Source organism: Larimichthys crocea, chromosome XVIII, assembly GCF_000972845.2.
Source record: "Larimichthys crocea isolate SSNF chromosome XVIII, L_crocea_2.0, whole genome shotgun sequence".
Lineage (NCBI taxonomy): Eukaryota > Metazoa > Chordata > Actinopteri > Sciaenidae > Larimichthys > Larimichthys crocea.
In genome coordinates, this window is record NC_040028.1 from 14,532,627 (window position 1) to 14,555,862 (window position 23,236).

General features: G+C 40.7%; 2 protein-coding genes across 3 annotated transcripts in view; both read left to right on the forward strand.

Annotated features, from left to right (window-relative positions):
- The first annotated feature begins 13 nt into the window (after window positions 1–13).
- On the forward strand, window positions 14–21,368 carry hat1 (histone acetyltransferase 1). 2 transcript variants are annotated; one of them, XM_019255234.2, is made up of 11 exons: window positions 14–124; window positions 5,166–5,237; window positions 5,342–5,417; window positions 8,770–8,890; window positions 14,768–14,944; window positions 15,064–15,185; window positions 15,770–15,874; window positions 16,259–16,365; window positions 16,888–17,039; window positions 17,772–17,888; window positions 20,735–21,368. In XM_019255234.2, the coding sequence occupies exons 2-11, from the start codon at window positions 5,177–5,179 to the stop codon at window positions 20,903–20,905; spliced, it is 1,209 nt and encodes a 402-aa protein (XP_019110779.1). In that variant the 5' UTR covers window positions 14–124; window positions 5,166–5,176; the 3' UTR covers window positions 20,906–21,368. The 2 variants fall into 2 exon arrangements, with proteins under 2 accessions (XP_019110779.1, XP_019110778.1); XM_019255233.2 differs by lacking the exon at window positions 14–124 and adding an exon at window positions 3,722–3,830.
- Window positions 21,369–23,013: 1,645 nt separating this feature from the next.
- The window catches only part of dlx1a (distal-less homeobox 1a), a 27,892-nt gene continuing 27,669 nt past the window's right edge, over window positions 23,014–23,236 (forward strand). The window contains exon 1 of the mRNA XM_027291258.1: window positions 23,014–23,055. The gene's annotated coding sequence lies outside the window, so the exon portion shown is untranslated. The remainder of the gene's footprint in view (window positions 23,056–23,236) is intronic.

The window sequence follows — 23,236 nt, forward strand, 5'->3', positions numbered from 1 at the left end:
AGACAGACAGACAGACAGACTCCTGGTCCTCCTGGTCCTCCTGGTCCGCAGAGGTGTTACAACATTTCCTGTCTGCTCGGGTCAAATGAGGACACTGAGGTTCACTGAGGCTGAATGTGACCGTGTAAGTCTGATGGTAAAAATCTTTTAAAGCAATATTGCGTTGCTTCTCTATCATTAAATAACATTTGAAAGCACTCAAGGCACACACCACATAACTATTTCACTTATTTTCTGTGGAACTGGATCATACTATATTTTCTGTCCTCCTCTGCATCGACTCTGCGATTTACAGAGTTTCCTGATGGACAGTGAAGTAAACTGTAGCTGCTGTTAGTTAACGTCGGCTCTGTTTGTTAGCTGGGCTGCCTGAGAGTGTTAGTCGTCGTAAATATGGACAGTCATATTTGTTACGAGTATTGGATTACTGCAACTCACTTTATTTTGGCCTAGACCGCTTACCCGTCTGCAGCTGGTACAGAACACTGCTGCCCGTTTCCTTACCGGCAAACGCAAGCGTGACCACATATCCCCTGTCCTGGCGTCACTACATTGGCTTCCAGTTGCTTTTTAGAATAGATTTCAACATTTTATAGTTTGTTTTTAAAGCTTGTAATGGCTCAGCCCCCCAGTATTTGACCGAGCTTCTCCATATCCACACCCCCACCAGAACACTGAGATCCTCGAGTCAGCTGCTACTGACACTGAGATCCTCGAGTCAGCTGCTACTGGTGGCCCCTAAAACAAAACTGAAAACCAAAGGTGACCGCGCCTTTGTGGCTCTGTGGCATCATTTGAGGTTTTTAAATCCTCCCTAAAAACATACTTTTTCTCCCTGGCTTTTAACCAAGTTTAAGTATCTTGGCGTTTATCTTAACCTTTTGTAATTATGGTATTATATGTATTAACCTGTACAGCACTTTGGTCAACCTCAGTTGTTTTTAAATGTGCTTTATAAATAAAGTTTGAGTTGATTTGAGTTAGTGCAACAACACAAGACACAGCAGCCAGCTAATATTACTTTTTTTATTTCGTGAAGCTCAACGACTAAAAGTCAGCCCCAGATTTACTCTTCTCTGACAGATTTTTGCTCTCTCCTTTTCTCTAATTAGCTTCCTCTGTCAATATTATCTTCGGTCTCTTCAGCCTCTGACATTATGTCCATAGAGGCTGCTGAGCCCAGTTATATTGCCCACTTACACAGCTCTCTTTCTGGTATGAACTAGGCCTGAAAAACCTCCTCTTCCTGTTCAAAACTCACTACAGTTGTCATGAACGGGGAAATTTGCTATAGAGACCAAAACTGTTTTTTGTACCAGGCTGTAAACATGTTTATTGCTGCTGTGAATTTGGACATTTTAACATGGGGACTTATGGAGACTGACTTGTTCTGCAGCCAGCCTCAAAGGGCTGCATGAGAAACTGCTTCACAGCCACGAAGTTGCAGACGCTTGGTGTCGTCATGTTGACCAGGACTGAAATCTTAAGGACTACAACTTTAATTAAAGCCTGTGCTGTTTAAGCGCTAAAATTAACTCAAGTATCCAAACAGGAAGCAAGAATTTTAGCATTATAGTATAATAAAGTACTTCTGATTCTGATATTAAGCACGGTTTAGCTTAATTAATTACCTGAAACCTGACTGAATCCATGAGTCAATTTTTGTAAGTAAAAAAACAGATTCTATTATATTCTGCAATGTACAATATTTTTGTTTGCGCTATAGTGCAGTAAAAGTATACAGTCTAATAATGTAAAATACTAAATGTGCACCTCAAAATGTGTACGTTGTTTGTTACTTTCCAATTCTCTTAACAAAATAAAACCTAGCTCAGTACCACCACCTACGAGTAATGGACAAACCGCTCTACTACCTTAACTACTGCTGCTTACCTCCATGTAACACATCCTTGCTACTGATTGAGCCAGTTCAGACAAACACTCGCACTACCAAAGGACTGACTCAACATTGCAACATTGTGTTTCCTTTCTCTGTTGTGGGATCTTCTTATTTCCTGTATTTTCACACACACACAAAAAAAGTCCAAATAACTGTAGTTTAAGGTTCAGAGATCAAGCAGCATGTATTGCCTCCATGCAGACACAATTTGTTGCCTAAGGATTGTAAAAGGTATGGTATTGTTGAGAAAAGGGATAATCTAGTGCTGACAGTGTAGTAGAGGTAAAATTACAGTGGCTTAAATATGACTGGATAGGTCATTCATTCGTGCACCTGGAGGACAGAATAGTTGAGGCTGGGATGATAGCACAGCATTACCTGGGCTCAGAGGGATGTTCACAATTGCACTTTCCCCCTGGAGAGTCAATTTCTGTTTATTTAGGTATTGCTGCAGTCAAACCAAGCCACTTTCTGAATACAGTGGAATTTTATCCAACATATGTTGTTTACCCCACATTTGTATAACAATAATCAAATGTTCCCCTCCTAATATTTTAATTTAATTTGATTTTGTTCATGGTATGAGGTATTATATTGATTTAAAACATCTGACATTACGTGTAATTTAGTAGTATTTTAATTATTTCTAATCTCTTAATGTAATTATCTTTAAGTTGTACTTGTACCAGTAATATCATTTTTTGTTAGAGTGTATTTGTAATTACCCAAATAATAATGCGGCTGTGGACTAGTATAAGTCCACAGCCGCTGTCACTGCTACTGCAGTCGCTGCCACTCCTTTGACTGGTATCAAACCACTGCCCCAACTTCTACTGGGTACCAATGGACGCCCACTCTACACCACAGCTGCCATCACGGCTACCTGTGTTGCTAGTGAGTCACGGGAATCAAACCCCCAACCATCTACTCTGCTCAGCCACTGCTGCTGCCACTAATTCCACTGCCGGCTTCTGGGAATTAAACCATCGATCATCTGATCACCCTCCTCCCTTACTACTGCTACACCACAGCCACTGCCACTTCTACTGGGTAGCGGGAATTGAACCACTGCACACTGTAACGCCTGATCCACAGCCTCTACTAGGCTACTAATTACTTTAATGTATGTGTATGTATGTATGTGCATAACTAGAAAATGCTAGTAAAGCCTGTTCACTCTATTTAAAAATATTTCAGTGCTTTTCAGAAAAACTATTACTACTGAGTAGTTGATTCTTAATTGCTACCAGTGTCAGTAATCAATTACTCTTTCTTTTCCTATTTTATATAAGTTTTTATTGAATATTTGAAGTCTTGGTAGGACAAAAGTCAATGAATGACAATGTAGTCCAACGATTAGATTTGGATTTAACATTTAGGTGTAACATTTAACATTTGGATTTAAATATTTAAAATTTCTCTAAGTTGACAAATATTGTTGTAAATGTGCAAAAAAAGTGCTACACGCTCACACGCTAATGTGACAAAATGTTATTTTCAGCGTGAGCCGCTTTACAAACAGCACCCCATAAGAATAACCATTAGTAGCCTAAATATAACTAATCTCAGTATGTAAACAGGATATTTTCTGGACGTTAATCTTACCTTCATCAACATTAAGTCATTATTCAACATTTTGTTCAAACGTCGTTTTAAAAAAAAATAACTTTAAGAATTTTTTTTAATTATTATATTTATTTATTTATTTATTTATTCTTTATTTATTTATTTATTTATTTATTTATTATTAATGTATTTATTTACTTTAAGAAGTTAATAATACGTTGAGAGAAGCGGCCATTTTTGTAGTCAAAAGGAAGGCGTTAAAAAACTACATCCTGTTTCCACACGGCCCCGGAAGTCGTTCTGATTCCGCGGGTCTTTTGGGACAACACAGCAGCTCGCCACAAACACTGAGCAGAAATGGCGGGTAAGTGGCTAAACGTCTTCACGGCTCGCCTTAGACTGTCGTCGGGTTTTCTTAACGTTCATTCACCGGTTAAACGGACCGCCGGTTCCGCCTCGAGCCCGGCGGAGTTGTAGTAAACCGTCTCGTGACCTGTTCAAAACACGAGCTAAGCTAACGCTACAGTGCAAAGGCAGGGGGCCTGTCTGCTATCGTAGCATGCTACCAGGCTGTTTATGTGTTTACGTTAACGAGTGAAAGCTGGCGTACTCTGGACCACTTTGACGTGACATAACGTAACATAGCGTGCGGACAGCTGATGTCACCCTAAAGACCTGACTTTAACTTCCGCTTGGAGCACACCTGGTGCTGCAGGATGACACACTTCATGTCACAGAAGCTCACCGGTGATTCGTCCTGACAGAGCAGATGTGTGTAGGTTTGCATTTGGTTTCTGTGAACGTGCAGCTCACCTGAGTTATGAGCTGAGCTCGTGTTATGTCATGGACACAGATCAGGGGCCTGCAGGCCTGCTACAGTCAGCAGGAGCTGTTTATGTTTCTGATGACATGCAGGACACACGAGTGTCTTTATGTCAAAATCAGGTTGAATTTACACTGTACACTTTAAACAAGGCATGTCCAAAGTCAATCATGGCCCGCAGTCAGATTTCATGTGGCCCGCAGCTTCATTTTTACATATAACATATTATTTATGGCCTGTGAGGACATACCTGCTGGTGTTATGTACCTGTAGATGTGACACAAAATATTATTTGATTTGTATCAACTTCATGCAGGTTTTAGCATGTTCCCCACAGGTTGTTCTTTATATATAAAATTGTTACAGAGCAGTGCATTTGTTGTTAATTTTTTCATTTTGTAAAATGTTAGTATTTGCCCCCTGGCCTTCTTTTAAAACAAGTTTGGACACTCCCCTGCTGTAAATACTGTAATCTCAACCACCAGAGGTATTGACGGCTGGACAAGCACTGGTTTGAAGTGTCGATGTGTCTTCATCGATATGTTTTGGGCTGTTTTTTTTCCCCAAGCTTTATTGAACAGATGTAGCAGAAGAGTGACAGGAAAGCAGAGCCACACACTACCAACTGAGTGATCCGGCGCCTCATCATTGTTTTAACTCATATCAGAGTCTGAATATTTCCCGATCGTGTTTTCTTTTCCGTCTTAATATCACTCTTGTGATACCTCAAGCTGCTGCTGACGTTGTAGTAATCATTAATTAGAAAGACACCACTTTTATCGTGCAACTAATAACTGATCAGTTCAATTCTTAAGATGAACAAATGAGTCTTTAAAAAACAAATAACACGGGTTTAACACTTGATTGTTTCCTCAGGAGTTAATACCATGGAGAAGAAACTGGCTGAATACAAGTGCGACACCAATGAAGCTATATCCTTGAAGCTGGGTATGCTCGTCTTTGCTTTATTGGATATGTCTGTACAAATTAATATTGTAAAAGCATACATGTGTACAGCGACAGTCTAATTTTCTGTTGTCTTTTCCTCTCAGTTCGCTTCCCGGAGGATGTCGATGATGATGGCACCACGTTCCACCCTGAGTACAGCCACCAGCTTTTTGGAGACGAGTGAGTGTTTTGATTATTACTTTAACAACTTTTTTTTTATAATGAAACAGAAAATATCACATCACATGTGTAAAGAAGGAAATTATTAGTTTCTTGCACTGCAGCCTCACAATCATCTGGTTATTTATTTATATATATGTGAGCTAGCAGGTACAACCAGTGTAATTCACACTCAGGGTCGTAACTAAAGTCTGCAATTCAGCTGAAAACATGGGACAGGGCTCATAGTTTGATAGTCTTACAATATTTTTTTTAACAAAGTTTGAATCAAACTTTTACAGTTGAAAATATCTTATTTATTCCTCGTTTCTTGGGTACAAAGTTTGAATTGGACAAATAAAATGGGCATCAGGGGTGCAAAATATGAAGATAAATCTAAAGACAACTTTTAATTGCTTCAGTTTTATTTGTCGGACGTAGGTTAACACGGGTACAACGGTACAATGAAATGTGTTGGACGAGGGAAACTGGTCAGCTCAGCATTTAGAGCACTAGTTGGCAATAGCAGTGCTGCACATAGAAGATAAAATAAGATCAAGAAACAGAATAAAATAATATTTTAGCCATGCTCCTGTGCGCCTTCTGCAAGCACTGCTGTTGAAAGATGTCCTCTAAATCCGGGAGTCTGTTAACAATGAAGTGCTGTGTCGTGATCTGCGACTGTGGCCAGACCAGTTCCCAAGTTTGTGAGGATGATGTCGTTCATGTTAAATCTCCTCAGGCTGTTCCCGAGCTTTCTTGACCACCAGTGTCCATGAGAGGTCCCATGTAATACACACAAGTTGAAAACTTAGGAATCTAGTTAAAGCTTCATTATGTAAGAATTAGTCTTTTTTTCATTTTGGTCCCCCCAATTTTAGAGCCCAAAACTGCTGTAATGTAGACGGCTACACACGTGTATTTGTTATTATTAGTCAAATATCAGGCAAGTGCAACGACACAGCACATAGCAGCCAACTTATATTGCTTACTAGTCCAACAGCAAGAAGCTCAGCTTCTGTCTTTGAGCCTTTTTTTTTCTTTTCTTGAATTTCTCGCCAGCAACTAAAAGTTAATCCCAGATGTATTCTGCTCTGGCGGCCTCTTGTTCGGTCACTTTCTTTTTCTCTGTTATCCTCCTCTCTACCTCTGCAAAGTCCAGTTGTGGAAAAGGACCCTACAGACAGACTTCCTGCAACAAGTCAACTCACCAGATTTCACAACAAGACTTTCTCTTGAGCAATAAGTTCCATTTCTCTGTAGTGTCGTGTTGGAAGAACATTTTAAGAACAACCTGAGCCGCTCAGTGGCAAAAACAAGCACTTTTAATGGACATATTTTGACTGTGTGCAATTTTCCATTGGCATTATGTTGTAGTTTTGCGGCTGCAGGCTGCAAAGCTTTGTTACTGGACCAAATTCAGAACTTCCCCATTAGTCACTTTTACACAAAAACATGTGAAACACGTGTCCATGTTCGGAAATACTGAAGTTAGCTCGTTAAATTTACCACAAGTGGTTATGAAACTGTCTCAGTTTAATAGGATTTCCTCTTTATAACTTGCATAAACAAACAAGAACATCAGTGAGAAGACTGGCTGTTGCTGTACGTTTGCCACCGGGTAGGATTGAACGAAACAAGCTGGTAGAAACGCTACTGCCTTTATCCACAGTGGCTGCCAGCATTTCTGAATATATTACAGGTTGCCAGATATGGTCGGTTAGCACAAGTTTTGTGACGTGAACAAACCTGGCAACCTTACGGTGACAAGACTTTAAGATGCTGCACAGTGTGCATGTAAAGGAATAGTTGAAGTGTTTTCTTCTTCTTGTCAGTCATCTCTTCTACAGCCGACTTGAAACATCTCATGTAAATGCCCATTGAGCCCTGCCAGACAGAAGTGGGCTGGCTTGGCGAGGCCGTGGCTTTTCATTCAGTGACCTTGTCTGTCTCTGAGCGTTAAGCACCTGCCTTTCCCTGAAACCTGCTGATCCCATTGATCCCGACGGTGCCATAAGATTTATAACCGTCAAAGCAAGCCTGCCAGCAGCACAGATTGTCTGTCTTTGCTAATGTTTGACATATGTTTCTGTCTACAAGTGATTTATTCAGATGTTCTCACTCCTGTTTCACCTGCCAGTAAAAGTCTGCCTCACAGTTAGTTTTGTACAGGATGCAGAGAAGTTTAAGGATGCCCTGATCACGTCTTTTTTCCGCCGATTCCCAACCGTCTGCAGACCATATCGGCCGATACTGAACTTTTTTGTTTTGTTAAAATGGCCTTGAAAAAAATAAAGTGCTTAAAAGTCCTTGAAACTCAAATGAGCCACATGACACATTTATTAATTAAATCGCTCTCTGACTTGTTATCGGCTCTCCCGCTCCTTTCCTCCTCGCGTTAGTGAGCCTGTTACTGAATCTCAAATATGTCAGGGAAGTGGAAATTTAATCCAGAATGGATGGAAATTGATTTTTTTAATAGCAAGTGGCTTTTAACTGATCTGTTTTATGGTTAACTGGCCCTAAGGGGCCACAGGTAATGCTAGGTTAGAAACCAGGCTTTTCTAGTGCGTTGTAGGCATCCGTCGAAAGGTCAACATGAATCTTGAACCAGATATGTTATGATCCACTAAATTTAGACGTGCTAAATAAATAAATAGATCCCTGTTTAGGTTGTATACATGTGTCATCTGTTGTTTTTCACCATCTATGACTTAAAAACATTAATCCTGAATATCAACCGATAATGATCTGCAGCCGTTCAATCAATTTAAAACACGCAAACATGAACAAAGGACTGCCTTGCATGTTGTTTCAGCCTCACAAAAAGCTGTTAAGAGTCGCATTATTACCCTAATGTGAGACACAAAGAGGCATTGCTGTTGAACCTGAACAAGACTACAATATTGGCTGTGACACCTGTGTGTAGGCTTACTGTCGTCGTGCTCTAAATTGCATCTTTTAAATTAGTCAAAACTAGGATTGGTTATTCTTGCACTTGCTGCAATCAACTCAAAGGGAACTCACTAATTGGAGCATTAATTATTTCAGCAAGCATAATTGCTGGTAAAGCTCAATCACACAGTTGCATGATGATGAAATCTATTTTGCCATAAACCGCCAGTGATGTAGTCATGAAGGAAACAATGTGACACAGTTGAATAAGTGGCCGGGCCTGCAGTAAGCATTGATCATCCACTCCAGATGTATATTTAATAAATTCCATCAAATAAGAGTAATCAGAAGTTTGTGGTGGTTCTCCTGATATTTATTTATCCTGTACTTTATTGTTTCCTGTTTGCAGGTCACTGCCATAGTTGAATGTATTCAGGCTTGTGAGGATTTTTAATGATTACAGTCACTTTGTCTGCAGTGAGGTCGTTTTCGGATACAAAGGTCTTCAGATACAGCTCTTCTACACTGCTGGAAACCTGAGCACCCTCTTCAAAGTGAAATACTCCTCAAAGGTCTCTGAGGTGTTTGACTGCGTGGAGGTAAGATTTCTTTATTTATTTCACCCTTAAATGTGACTTGTAGCCTTATGTCAGGATCAATGCAGTTTTCTTGTAATGTTGCAATGATAATTAGTATCTCAAGACCACTTTTCAAAAGCCTTGGTCTCATCTCTGTCTCTGACAAAGAGGCTTCAGCCAAATCTTCTGGAATAAATATATAAAGGTGACTCAATGTAGCAACCACGCTTCACCCAAAGAGTTTTCGTGAATATTAGCTACCTAAGAGCTTTATACTGTCTAGTCTTGGTCTTGAGTCGGCAACGCAATACCTCGGTCTCTGGTCTTGACCCCTCAAAGTCTCAGTCTCGATACTCTCTGGTCTTGGTCAAGACTTGGTCTCAGTGTAGTTGGTCTTGACTCCTGCCTGCTGCATTATGGAAAACTGGAATTATCTCGTCTTATTTTTCACAGCTTGTACCATCAAGCCATCAAGAGTTTTAGTTAAAGCTGCAGTAGATGACTTGTTAAGCATTTAAGTATCAAATGCATCGGCTAAAAACCAAAAGATATTTTACTCTTAAGAGTTAATAAATCAAACCAAAGGTGGGTGAATATTGGATTTCCATTCAGTGGGAATCTGATGTTACTCTGTGTCTGCTGGATGGAACAAAGCATATTGATTGTTACAAGTATGTCAGAATATACAGCGTAAGAAATGCTTGAGAATATGCTTCAGCGTTACCAACATCGCACATAGTAAACAAATCAGTGATGAGGTTAAGTACCGTATTTTCCGGGCGCATTTAAAATAATTGAATTTTCTCAAAAATCAAAAGGGCGCCTTATGTATTAATTCTGGTTGTGTTTACTAACCTCGAACCGATTTTATGTGGTACACATTACCGTAGGCTACCATAGTCAGGAGCCTCGCGGAGTAATACGGATGGCTTTTTCCATGAAACTCCGTCCCTATTGATCTACCGCAAACTAATTTGGTGCATGCCATCATTCCGGGTGCGTTAACCAAAGAACTCCAACCGCTGGATATTGGTGTCAGGTCGTTCAGAGTTAAAGTGCGAGCTGCATGGGAGTGTTGGATGACAGAAGACGAACACACATTCACGAAGACAGGGAGGCAACGCCGGACGAGTTACGCCACTACCTGCCAATGGATCGTGGATGCCTGGGCTAAGGTATCAGTCTCAAGTGTCGTCCGAGCTTTCACGAAGGCCGAGATATTGTGAATTAGTTGAATAAAGTTCGACCTATCTGACACACGTTTTGTTTCGCTTATTGCGCCTTATAAGCCGAGGCGCCTTATGTGTGAAAATTGGCAGAAGACGCCTTTATAAAATACGTTAACAATCAGGAGAGGGTGCGAGCATGCGTGAGTGTTTGGAGAAGATACCGGTGAGGCAGCCAACTTAAAGACTCAGAAAGAGATACAGGGCTGAGAGACACTGTGCATTAGACGATTGTTGTCTGAGTGCCTCAGAGTGTGAGATGGTTCTGTGGTCTGAGACCAAAATTGGGTTTTCTAAATACAAACACTCATTTTGGCAAACACTGCCCATTAGCAGAAACACACCAACCCCCCCACCAGAGAGCCTGATGCTGGCAGCCTCAAGCTGTAGGATGCTGAAAGTTGAAAGCAGCAAATTTCAAGAAAATACTTAACAAGGGAACTGCAAATTGGGAGAAGATTTACTATGTTACCTGTTGATTAGGTGCATCTAGTTAGAAATAATGCAGTCTGACTGGGAAACCCCACCGGGCATGTCTCCGTCCCATCACCACCAGGAGCATTTCAGAAGCGTGTTGCCTGCCAAACTTTACCTAACTTGCTAAAATGTACCACAGTTTGAGAACCAACGCTCTATGCTGTTTCTGTGTCTGATTTCCGGCCAGCTCCCGGTGTCCGTAAAAAATAAAACCGCTGCGTAGTGTCGGCAGAGCAGGGCCGCTGGGCCGCTACTGAAATGGCACTTCTTTGAAACATTGACTAGAATGGCCGTCATCCACTTCGGCGGCCGTGGCGCATCCGTGCCCGTTACAACAACCCTGCAATAACATCAAACCTTCATGAAGTTTATAATGATCAGTTTGGTCAGGTGTTGATTCACCTTCGTGATTATTTTGGACGCTGCAGTTTGTGATTCTGATATTTTGCCCATCAGAGTTTTAAATGTTAGAATATTAATATAAAAAGAGTTTTTCTGATGACCGCCGTGATTCAGTTAACAGTAAAAGAGTAAAAGCATTGCAGCATTTTGGTAATGTGAAGAAGAAGAAGAAGAAAAAAAAGACATTTGGTGTATTTTGAGTGTTGGTTTTGATACCCACTGTCATATATAATTAGTGTTTTTGAAAAACTAACAGCAGGCGGTGGCAAAAGTGAAAATGGAACAGAAAAAACTCAACAGTACATCAAAATACGACAATAGACGCCCTTAATAATCTGAAGTTTAGTAATCTAACTGTAACTTTGACGGACAAATACTTTAATGAGTGGTTGCCTCCGTAATTGTATGACAGGAACGCTGTGCAATCAAACACAGACTAAGGTACACCTTTGTGGGCAGTTTCTGGTACCATAATGTCGTTTCTTCACTTTCTGAAGTAGCTCCGAGCCTCTCTGTGTGGTGACATTATTCCTGTGAGAGATCTCCCGTTTTGTTAGACTAAACCTCAGCCCACCACGGCCCCCTGCGCCAGTACACTAATCCTACTCCTCCCTGTCGGAAGAGAAAAGGTTTTAAATGGTTTTGTGCGTGGGGTCTAACATGAGGCATTGATTTTTTTTTTTTTTTTTAGACGTTTGTGTGATTGAATCAGCAGGAGGAGTAATGTGACACGGTTGGATATCTTGTTCATATATTTCCAGGAGTGAATCGTTGCTCGAGTCATCAACAATCAAAATCTTTGTGGTTGAATATCTGTAAACTGGTCTCCAATCGGTTTGAGCTTTTAAATGTGACACAACCCTTTTTATATAACGATTAATGCATCCATTAATGGTATTACTCAGCTAATGACTTGACAATTGAGAATGGCTCTGCTTAGTATGTAACACTTTTTTTTTGTAATTGCCAGACATCAGGATTTACATATCAACAGCCAGTATTTGGACAAAAAAACGGACAGTAAAGCTAAATGCCTGTCCTGGTAACTCCTTCTCTGAGACTTCACAAAAGGCCTCTGGCAGCTTTGACTATTTCCTGAAGCTGTCAATGCAGCAAGCACGTTTTAAACGAATACATGAATTAGCCCAGGGCCCCTATTGAGGTCAGATGATTCAACTCTGGGGGACATCTGTCCTGTCTGGAAACAGCAGGGGCTCCCCTACTGGACAATGTGGCCTTCAACTGGTGGTAGTGGGTGAGCCGTGGTGTTACTTCCAAACTCACCAGGGTTTGGTGTTTGTGCGGATGCACTCGAATTATAAATAGCCCCGTGAAACAGCGATGGGTGCTTCCACATCATCTCTGGTAAGCCGTCGCGACAAATTTAAAGCTAAAAGAGAGCCATTAGACTTTTTGGGAACCGATTTTTGAAGCTGATATTCAAACTGAAATGTGATGTCTGGCTTTAGTGTCTGTGTGCCACTACTTAGTGTTCAGCGTTGACCCCTGAGTGTTCACCTTGTTAAGGGTTTGAGTGCAGCTGGTGTAGAGGTAAGAGAGCGAGGGGAGCAGCAGAGTTCAGGCTGCATCTGAAGAGTGTTTGTCTCTGAGTGCATGTGGACAGTCGGGGTGCGGTGCAGCTGGTGAGAGACGAGGGGAGGCAGAGATGGAGTTTATGCAGCTGCCACGTTGATACAAGACCCTCATCAAAAAATCACCTTCTCCCCTTTTTTAAATCAGCCAAAAACACAGTACCACTGGACTTCTCTCAGAAAAACACTGACTTCAGTGCCAGACCCTTTTGTGCTGACAGGCTGGAAACCGCTCGTAGTAGTTGTTTGTTTCTGTCACGTTCATAATCAGTGTGGATGTGTAAATACGCTTTAACTTTGAACATTTAGGTCGACACTTAACAGTTGATTATAAGCTGTTAAAAAAAAAAAAAATGGGTGCAGATTTTCGAATGCGGTGTGGTCTTTGGAGTAGATTAAAGCGATGAAATAATACCAACACAACAAATTAGATAGTTTGTTCTCCCATTGTACTTATTGTTAGAAATCAAAGACATTAACAAAATGCTCTAAAGGAACATTTGTTAAGTTATATTCATGCCAAACTAAGGCATCTCTTCTGGAAGGCTGTGCAATTTAGTGTCTAGTATGTAGGAGAGTGTCCGGGACAAAGAGACTTGTTTGTCCATGGCCTTTTAAGTATGGTCCTTGTTCCTTAGAAATGTGGCTGAACAATTACAATGGTTAAGAGGCATTCAGCTGCAGGTGCATTACTTCCAGTTAGATATTAGCTGATGTCTGAAAGGGGGGGAATTAGCAGTATGTTGTATTAGCCTTTTGTAGTGCATTTTGCTCAGACCTTCTTCATTTCCCAGTTTTCAATGCTGAGCAGCAAGGGTCTCTCTGCTGAAATAATGCCCATCACACATGTAAATGGTGTGAAAGGGCTGCTTAGCAAAGTGTTCTCATGTCAATCCTTGTGGAAATGGATACAATGCAAACATTACAGCTGAACTAACCACAGGTTGCACTGAGTAAAAAGTCCAAGGGTAGGGCCCCTTTGTCTCCGAGGCTCTTTGAAAATGCGGGGGCAAATTCATTTGATTGGGTTCACTTGGCAGGATTAGAGGAGAGGCCTCTATTATGGATGCCCAAAGGTTTGTTAAGTTGAGATCAATTCATAAGATTTTATTTCCCAGTGAGAAGCAGAAATGCGTTTATTGTGGCAACTTCATCACATATTCATGGTTTAACATAAGTAGTAAATGTACTGATTTAAGTGGTCTTTTCACCGGAGAGCAGGGGGGGGGCAGGGTGCTGCTGTGGTCTCTGCTCAGCTGACAGTTTTAATTGCCTAATGGTTTTTTTTCCTTTCACTGGCACAAAAACATGTAAGCTTCCAGTTTTATTTTTATAGGATTTCTTTGCACTTTTCCACCAGCTTACCAATATTTCTGCAAACAAAACAAAAGGTATATTTTAGACATTTTTATATACCTGAGTGATAACTTTTTTTTTATATAGCACTATTGGAAAAAAAACAACAGTTTACTAACGCCACAGAAACAGGCAGTACAACGAAAAGAAAGAGGATAAAAGAACTGATTAAAATATTAAAAAAACAGACATCCCCACAAATAGGCAGGTCTGTAAAAATGAGTTTCAAGAAGCGAGCCTCATCTCCTCGGGCAGGTCGTGCCAAAGTTGAGGGGTCCTGATGGAGAAGGCGCAAGTCACCTCTAGTTTTTAAAGCCTCGGCCTTGGAACAACCAGAAGCGCGACCCGCCCGAGGACGTGAGGCTGGACGCTGGGATGTATGGCATGTTGTGCAGTATCCCGACGGACTTTAAAAGTGACCAGTAAAATCTTAAAACACACAGGAAGCCAGCGGAGGAAGGCTAAAATTGGTGAAATGTGATGTCTTCTGTTAAAAAACAGTTAGTCTAGAGTGGAGAGAGTTGCCGTAGTCTTGGAAATATATAGGTATGGATCATCTTGGAGTCTGGGAGCATGAATTTGACTCTTGAGATGGTTCTTAGTTGGAGAAACCAAACCTGGATAAGTTTATTGAAATGTGAGGTCTGAATCAAGCCAAGATTTCTAGCAGAGGGCTTGATATTATCGTATAACCAAGGGGGTAAAGGGAGGAATGTGGATTATGGTTTAATTCAGTTGTAGGAAGTTTTGAGCCATCCAACATTTTATGTCGTTGATATTTGGACTTAGAAACATGCTGGATCGGGGTTTTTTTTACCATCCTGATCTGTTGTGTTGTCATTCAGGCTGATGATGTCGAAGGGAAGATCCGGGAAATCGTCCCTGCTGGGTTCACCTGCAACACTGATGACTTCATCTCACTGCTGGAGAAGGATGCCAATTTCAAGCCCTTCGGCACCCTGCTTCACACATACACAGTCCACAGCGAGGAGGCGGGAGAGCTCACATACCAGATTCACAAGGTGCAAACTTCACTCACTCCTCCCCCAAAGATTCTTGATATCACTTGTTAACTTTTTAGAGTTGTAGGGCGAGACTTAACCCATATCGGACATTTGTTCTTGTCGTGTTCGCCCCGCAGGCTGACATTACCTGCCCGGGATTCCAAGAGTACCACGAGCGCCTGCAGACCTTCCTCATGTGGTTCATAGAGACTGCCAGTTTCATCGACGCAGACGACGATCGTTGGGACTTCTTTCTTGTGTGAGTGCCCTCCTTAATTGACATCATACACCCCCCTCCCCTCTATGCCCACTCGTACCCTAAAGCCTTTATTGTGTCATTGAAAAACAAAGCCCTCCTTTGTGGCGCTTGTGACCAATTACCAGGCCAGTTTGATTATATTTCCCCCCGTAGGAGAATTGTTGATCAGGCAAGAGCTTCCTTTGTGCCAAAAGCCCTTTTCAAATTTTTCAGGGGCAAGAGCTGAATTGAATACTGTTGTCTTTTCAAACACTGAACAATGTCTTAACAGTAAAAAGAGCCTCTGCCAGTGTTTTCTTTACCCTGGCAACTATTAATACTGACAATGGGGAAAATGGACTGAAGTGATTTTTGAGGAGCTCAGTCCCTCCTCCAACCCCTTCTCTTCCTCTAAGTTGCAGTACTCCAATTAAGTGCATAATGTATTCAGGTTGTAGCAGGTGTACCAATCGGGGCCTGGCTGCTCTAACATGCTGACGTCGGGGCGGGGGTGAGGGGTGGGCACGACAACAGAGCGGCTAAAATGGACACTGCATGGGAGTGTGCCTGTAATTGACCTGTTTGCCTTTGTGTTTTATCTGCAGATTTGAAAAGTACAATAAAGATGGGGAGACTCTCTACGCAACTGTTGGCTACATGACAGTTTATAATTACTACGTGTACCCAGACAAAACCCGACCACGTGTAAGGTAATTGCCGGGGCAGCACGTGCCTTCCCATTCTTTTGTATGAAAAAGGAGTGGAAAATTATACATTTCTTTATCCTCTTCCCAAAGAGCCCAAATTACTGGCTTATATAGCCAACCATTCAACCAGATTTTGTTTCATTACCAAACCAGGGTGATTTGTATCTGAAAACAACTTTATAGATAAGCTTTTGATGTGATTTGATTTGTTGCATTGATGGATCGGGATAACAATCTATTATTATTCCGATGCTTTGAATCAAAAGAACTTCTGCTCCTTGCTCAGAATTGCCACATAAATTTTGTTTGTGACTAATGTCGAACAAACCTGTTTCCTCATTGGCTCTAATGTTTGCGTGCACGTCTGCACTTTTTTTAACTAAACAGCCAAATGTTGATCCTGCCTCCGTTCCAAGGAGAGGGGCATGGAGCTCAGCTCCTCGAGGCAGTGCACAGATTTTACTGCAGCCTTCCCAAAGTGCAAGACATCACAGGTGAGCGTCTGATTTATCTGTTACAGCATTTACTCTGTTGAAGAAGGCATAGATTAACATTTTAATCTGAGACCTTCATGTCACCCACAAACAATTTAAATGATTTTTCTCTGCCATCGGTGCATCCAGGGAGGGGGGCGAGTTAATTTGGAGGGCTGGCATGTATACCAGAATGTGCTGCAGCTCTATTGAAACTGGTTGGATCGAATAGTTGCCTTGCATGGAGACAGAGGATGAATACTAAAGAGGCATCCCAGCTTTTTATTCTTTTGATAGAGGAGTACTTTCCAAGGCAGAGTGTTCCTGCTAACCGTTTCAGGCCTTTGAGTAATATTTCTTCTTTGTTAATTACAAGCAACTTCTTGAAAAGATATGAGATATGCCACTTTTTTTGTCAATGAAAAAATCCTCTCCTGACACACAACTCGTATTCAACCGAGCCACGTGCGTCAGATTTGTTGCAAATGATTTAAGATCAACGCTGTCAACTCACTTCGATCGTGTCATGGTGTTTGTTATCAGCCGAAGACCCCTCTGAGAACTACGTGAAGCTGAGAGACTACGTGCTGGTCAAGCTTTGTCAAGGCCTGCCGTCCTTCGCTGCAGACAAGCTGCACCTCGGCTTCTCGGCTGACATGGTCAAAGAAGCACAAGACAAGCTGAAAATTAACAAGGTGCTGTATGAGGCCGCAGCCAATGATTTGTTGATGATTTGTTTGTGCAAAAAAAACCCAAATATTTATTGTGCAGTCATTATAAATCAGAGAAAGTCATTAAATACTCATTTAAGAAGTCTGTACCACATGTGTAAAGCTAGCCGCACCATAACAGCTACAATATAAGAACTTGCATTATATTGAACGATGTTTCTAGTATTTTGGCCCTCTCATGGTGTAAATGTGTTGGTCCAGCAGTTAGAGGCCTTCACTAGAGTACAAGAAATGTTTTCACTGTACCCAAATGCAGCCTTTTGAGGCTAGGGAATATGTTTATGCCATCCACCAGGAGAAATTTGGCAATACTGTTCCCACCACAGGAGCTCTGCCATAGCGTCTGAGCTGTATATTCAGGCCAGGCTATGTAGCTATTAGTTTAAGTTCTTATTTTACCAAGTAAAGTTGGGGCATTTGTTTAGAAAAAGTCAATTTATGCAACTCAGTTTTGACACCAAAGTCTGAAAACATTGGATTAATCATCAATTTTAAGGTCACAACGTACAAATGAACACGTATCCTTATTCCAACTTGTGTTGTCCCTTTCTCCAGTTATTTTCAGTTCTCCAAACATTGCAAAACTTTCAGTATTCCCATGTTTATAAACAGTTTTGCTCCTTCGCCCTAAACGCTGTTTGTGGTTTCATGTAGCTGGTTCTCAGTTTATTAGTTTGTTTGTTTTTTTTTCTACAGAAACATGCGAGGCGAGTGTATGAAATCCTGCGTCTGAGAGCAACAGACATGAGCGATGAAGAAAAGGCAAGAGAGTACCGCTTGGAGGTGAAGAAGAGGCTATTTGGACCATACAGGGTGAGGGTTTGATTTTCACAGCTCCATAGCAGTGTGGAGAAAAATAAAGTGCACGCATAATGACATTGTGAGTAGATGATTTCCTGATTTTATTCAGAAATAGGTCTGTCGACTTGTCTCTGCTGCTGTCAAACAAGAATCCAGTGTGTACTCTTCCTCCTTTTGTTAGCATTAACATCAGAGCTGTTCAGAGCAGGAAGCAAAGTGGCCCGTGCATGTCGTACTCTCGATCGGCTTGCAGCTCCGTATTGTCACTGTTTATTATGTTACCTATTAAAACAGCAGAAAAAATTGATCTTCAATCCCGTGAAAATTAATAGATTACTAGTGCCGTATTGTTACAGCCACAATAGGGCGCACCAGGCGTCTGTGGTTTTACTGCTGCCGGGGCTTTTTTCTATTCAGACACGTGTCATTAGTCAGGATTTGCATTTCTTTGGGAGAAATACTTTTCATCAAAGTGAGTGGTAGCAGCTCTCCGACAAAGTGCTTCAAACACAGCGAGTTCTGTGGTTTTACTATTCCAACACATTTAGAAATCCACCAGCAACCCGGAGCAAAGGTGTGTGTTTTGTTACTTTCCCATGTTTTTTTTTAAAACTTTAGTTTCAGAGATTTAATGTAACGGACTTTAAGCTGCTGCAGAGAATATCATTAGCTTCACTGATTCTCCTCCACCACACTGAGTAGAGCTGTAACACCCCACATCCTGTTTGCATGTGACATTTTATGTTTGAGCTGCTCTCTAGACTTTGCATACCAGCCATTACAGAATTTTCTGTCAGCGGGGTAACCGCACGGCTCAGAAAAAGAGGCTGAATCTGACGTGGAAAAGACCTATGTGGTGAAGCAGGAAGTAGGAATTTCTTGGGAGAGTGGCAAGGAAAGATCTGGTGGCCAGATGCAGAGCGGTTTTCCTTCCCTGAGGAGATTTAGCTTGTAGTTAGTTGAATGGCAGAAGCTGCCGCTCTGTGAATGTGAGCGGGATTATACATTTCTGCTCTTACCCCCTCAATTCCCCAGTGAGAGAGTCTGCATGCATGTGTACGCATTGGGTTTTTTTCAGGCTGCAGATTGCACAAGGCTAAGTGAACGTGTACTTTCCACCCAGGTCCAAAACCTTTCAGCACTGTGCAGATATTTATACCACGGTCATACTTTAGAAAGATGTGTATAGATTGTAATTAATGGTTACAGTTATTAATGCTTTAACGATCAAGCTTAAGCCGTTAATAATATTTGCTTTGCCAGGTACATGCTTTATTTGGCATAACATGCTTTGTCTCATTTAATTAACTCCCCTAAGATCCCTTAAAGGTCCAGTGTGTAGGATTTTGTGGAGTCGTTGATTGCAGCCTTGTCCCCTCACACTCTTTCCTAGCACGAAAGGGAGACTACACTTATCACAAAACGTGTCTTTAGTTTGTACATTCTTTGCTACTGTAAAAACATGGCACTTCAAAGTGGCGTGAGAAACTGTTTTATTAGAAGATAAGGACAGTGATAGTCTACATTTCTCTCACTGCCAACAAATCCCATGAGAAAGTATTAAATTGAACTTTGTAACAGCCTATGTAGCCACAGCCTGAGAGAGCTGAAGCTTCTGTGCATTGCACTGCCATTGTTCCCCAAAAACCATGAAAAACTTCAGTAAACCACATAGTTTCACATGTTAATGTCCCTGTTTCTCCACTACACCCTCAGACACCACCCTTCTGCCTCACAGCAGAGCACCAAATTCAGATTTTTAAAGATGCTCAGTGCAATATTTACTCTTGTTGAGGAGTTTTTAATCCTCTCAGCATCTTTGGAGGACACGTGTATTCAATTTACTGTTAGAAACATGTTTCATATTTGTAGTAAGATCAGTATAACTCATTTAAAATCAAGTCTGGGACTATTTTGGAGTGTTGATTAAGAGAAATTAAATTGCAGACTTGATTAATTATTGTAATTAAAAACCCCTTTATTAGAGATTAACTCAATCAAATTACATAAATTATAATATATTGGTATCTTGTAAGTCTTTGTGGAGAACACTTGTATGTACGTGACTTTTTGTTGAGCCACAAAGATGAATGAAAGGTCTTGCTAATAAAAGGCAGACAAAGTTATTCTAGCGGAGGATGTACAGCACACAAACACAAACTGGCAAACCAGTTGGATTGGTGCAGTGGTACTTGTATCTATAAACAGTATGTAGTTAAATATCAGTCTATAAATTGGTATCTATAAAGCATTAATAATTGGTTTGCTGAGATATCTTGTTTGTTTTTAAACATAAAGCAGTCAACAAGATCTAAAACGTACAACTCAGATACACAATTTAATATTTATATTCTGTATGTAATATGGATGTAATATTACCATTATACAACAATTACCAACTTGAATAAAATTAATACTAAAACCTGGAAAACAGTCAACTCATGAAATATTCTGCTTCAGTCCATATTAGTCGACCTTCAGTTTACCTCCAGTCTAGTTGTCAATATTTATATACATGTTATATATTTTAAAGATGTGACAATGTTGAGATGGTGAAGTACTTTAGTACGTTCAGTGATGAGTCACGTGTGCTGTCATGCTGATATAAGCATGTTCTGAACTTCTTGACCGGTCCGGTTGCTTGGTCAGGACTACCATACGCACCTTGAACCAGTTGTTACATCTTACACCTTCAGTTAGTTATTGCTTATAAACCCTTTTATAATGTATTCCTGAGAAAGAAACATGTTAATGCGCATACATTTCTGACCACATACTGTCTCCTAACTTGTTTGTATACTTCTGGAAGAAGCGAACAAACATCTCACCTGTGTGTATTTGTGCTGTTTAATGTGCAGAAGAATCAGAGGGAGCTGGCCAAGATGAGGAAGTGCCTGCGGCCGGAGGAGCTGGTGTCCCACATGGGTCAGATGGACACTCAGACGCAGCACGAGGAGCTGGAGAAGAGTTATCAGGTCGTTGTGGAAGACTACAGGAGAATCATTGAGAGGCTTGCGTCACAGGCCTGATCAGACTCTGAGATGCTGCTGGCCTGGAGCCCACCCTCTCAACATACAAGTGGTCTGTCCTGTCTGTACAAAGCCCACATCACCACAGACTGTAGCTACAACCAAGAAGAGAAACTCCTGATGTAACAAAATCACTGTTCTAGTTAAAGAGTGTTACAGATTTATCGTGGCTGAAGACAGGCTGCAGTGGAGAAAGACCTGTCTGGTTCCCAGCTGATGTTGATATAGTAGAGCAGAATGGTGCAGCTGGAGGGTGAGACTTCCTGTTTTTTTCCCATGTGTTTAATCACACATGTGATATGTAATATTTCACAGGTGATGGGAGGTCCACTGCCCTGCAGAGAAACCCTGCTGCTTCTCCATTGTAGACGTTTTTTTAAGATCTTTTGTCAAAACAGTTCCCAGTGTGTGTTTTGAAGCACTTCATACTGAAAATAAAAATTGTTTTTGTATATTGCTCAAATGTTGTTGATTCTTATGTTTTTTTTTCTCATTTGTGTTTTTATTGTAATATTTTGAGTTTGTACTACATTAAGATTGGACACTGACATTGTAGAAAATATAATAAAAGTAGACAGACAAAGGGGGAAAAAGTAATCTTAATAAACAACCACATAAACAGAAAGGTCAGTCAATTAGAGGAACCAGGTGGCACCTGGATGTATACTGCTAAATAGTACATTTAAAAGTACTCCACCGTGTTTATAAAACTTATAGTATTTCAGTCAGGTGGACAGTTACACACAAGAATAAGAGTACAGTCATGCAAGTGCTTACAGTGATAATGTCAACATTAATATTGTAACATTTAGTACTTGGCACAAACCACAAAGGTTTATTAGACTATCTTAAGTTTTGCAGGTATTTGTCTTTAACTGAAGTGTTTTGACCTGATGATGGCGCTAGATTGAAGGTCAAGTTTTTATTTATGTGTTATCTGCGAATCTATGTGTCAAACGACATGGGAATCCATCCAGTAGCTGTTCAGATACTTCCATACAAAGTGTCAACCTCATGATGGTGCTCGAGGAAAAGTCAGGGGATTAACATCTGTATGATTCATCCTCAGGGGATCATGAACATCTGTACAAAAGTTGAGATATTTCAGTTTGCAGTGAACCAAAATTAATCCTAGATCCAGACTATGATCATTGCTTAAAAATATCAAAAATCAATGCAGCAGACATATTTATTTGTTCCTCATGTTCTTCTTTCTACGTCAGGCATGTCCAACGTCCGGCGTGTGGTCAGGTTTCAATAAATATTACTTTCTGAATGAAGAGTGATATGTTTTAAACTTAAATGTTAACAGTCATTGCTTTATTACGCATAATAAGTCATGTTTAGAATGAACATCTTAAGATTTGTATCAACTTCATGCAAGTTTAACGTACTCCATACAGTTTCTATTCTTTGTTATCTGACTCCAGGTGTGAAAGAAAGATTTGTTCACGCCTGATTGCCTTAGATTTGATTCCATTGCCATTTTTAAACAATGATAATTGTGACAATTATTATTATTTTAATTATTTAATGGGACCATGTACAGTATTAAACATAATCGATTACATTTGATGTACTGCACCAGAGTTATCTTACAGCTACTTTTCATCTGCAGCCCCTTCAACAATTAAAACATATTACAGCACAATAACAAACAGTACAAAACAAAAAAACACACAGGACACATAATACAAAATACAAAGTTACACACAATAGCACATAACGAAGATGATGGTGTGTATGGTGCTGCAGGCAGATGTTTGGTTTGCAGAGGGAGGGATGTACAACGACGATGACATGCGGGATCTCTCTCAGCAGATAGTATGGTCGGAGACAATGAAAACAAAATCGTTACAGAACAGTAAATGTGTATCCAACTTTTAAAAAAAATTCATCTTCACATTATCAAATCTGGGCCTCCTTTTAAAAAGAACGCCCCCTTTGCTCTATAGCTAGCCAATTGGGAGCGTGGTCGCTTTGATTGACAGGTGATTTAAGATGAGGCGGAAGAAGAAGAAGAAGAAGCGGTACATCCAACATGGCGGCTGTTGGCGCCACATATTCTGAGCTTCTTTTTTTTAACGGCTGTGGGTGACGTCACTAACGTCCATGTTCTGTACCGTTTATGCTAATGAGGAGCTGCTGAGGTGAGTTAACGTCTTTCAAACGGCCGTTAGAAACATAACGTCTCTTCATACAGTCATAAATTTATATATATAGATATATATATGTTTACTTTATTCACATAACCCGCACACTAGTTATAAAATGAGCCTGTTTGCTGTTACTCTACTTCAGTAAAGCCCAGTGGCTTGAGAGATTTGTCTG

Bases quoted from the DNA above. Each gene is read 5' to 3' on its own strand.
- hat1 (XM_019255233.2), top strand. The intron at 5,418-8,769 runs GTGAGTGTTTTG...CTTTGTCTGCAG, and splicing joins CACCAGCTTTTTGGAGACGA to TGAGGTCGTTTTCGGATACA. The intron at 15,875-16,258 runs GTAATTGCCGGG...TTAACTAAACAG, and splicing joins AAAACCCGACCACGTGTAAG to CCAAATGTTGATCCTGCCTC.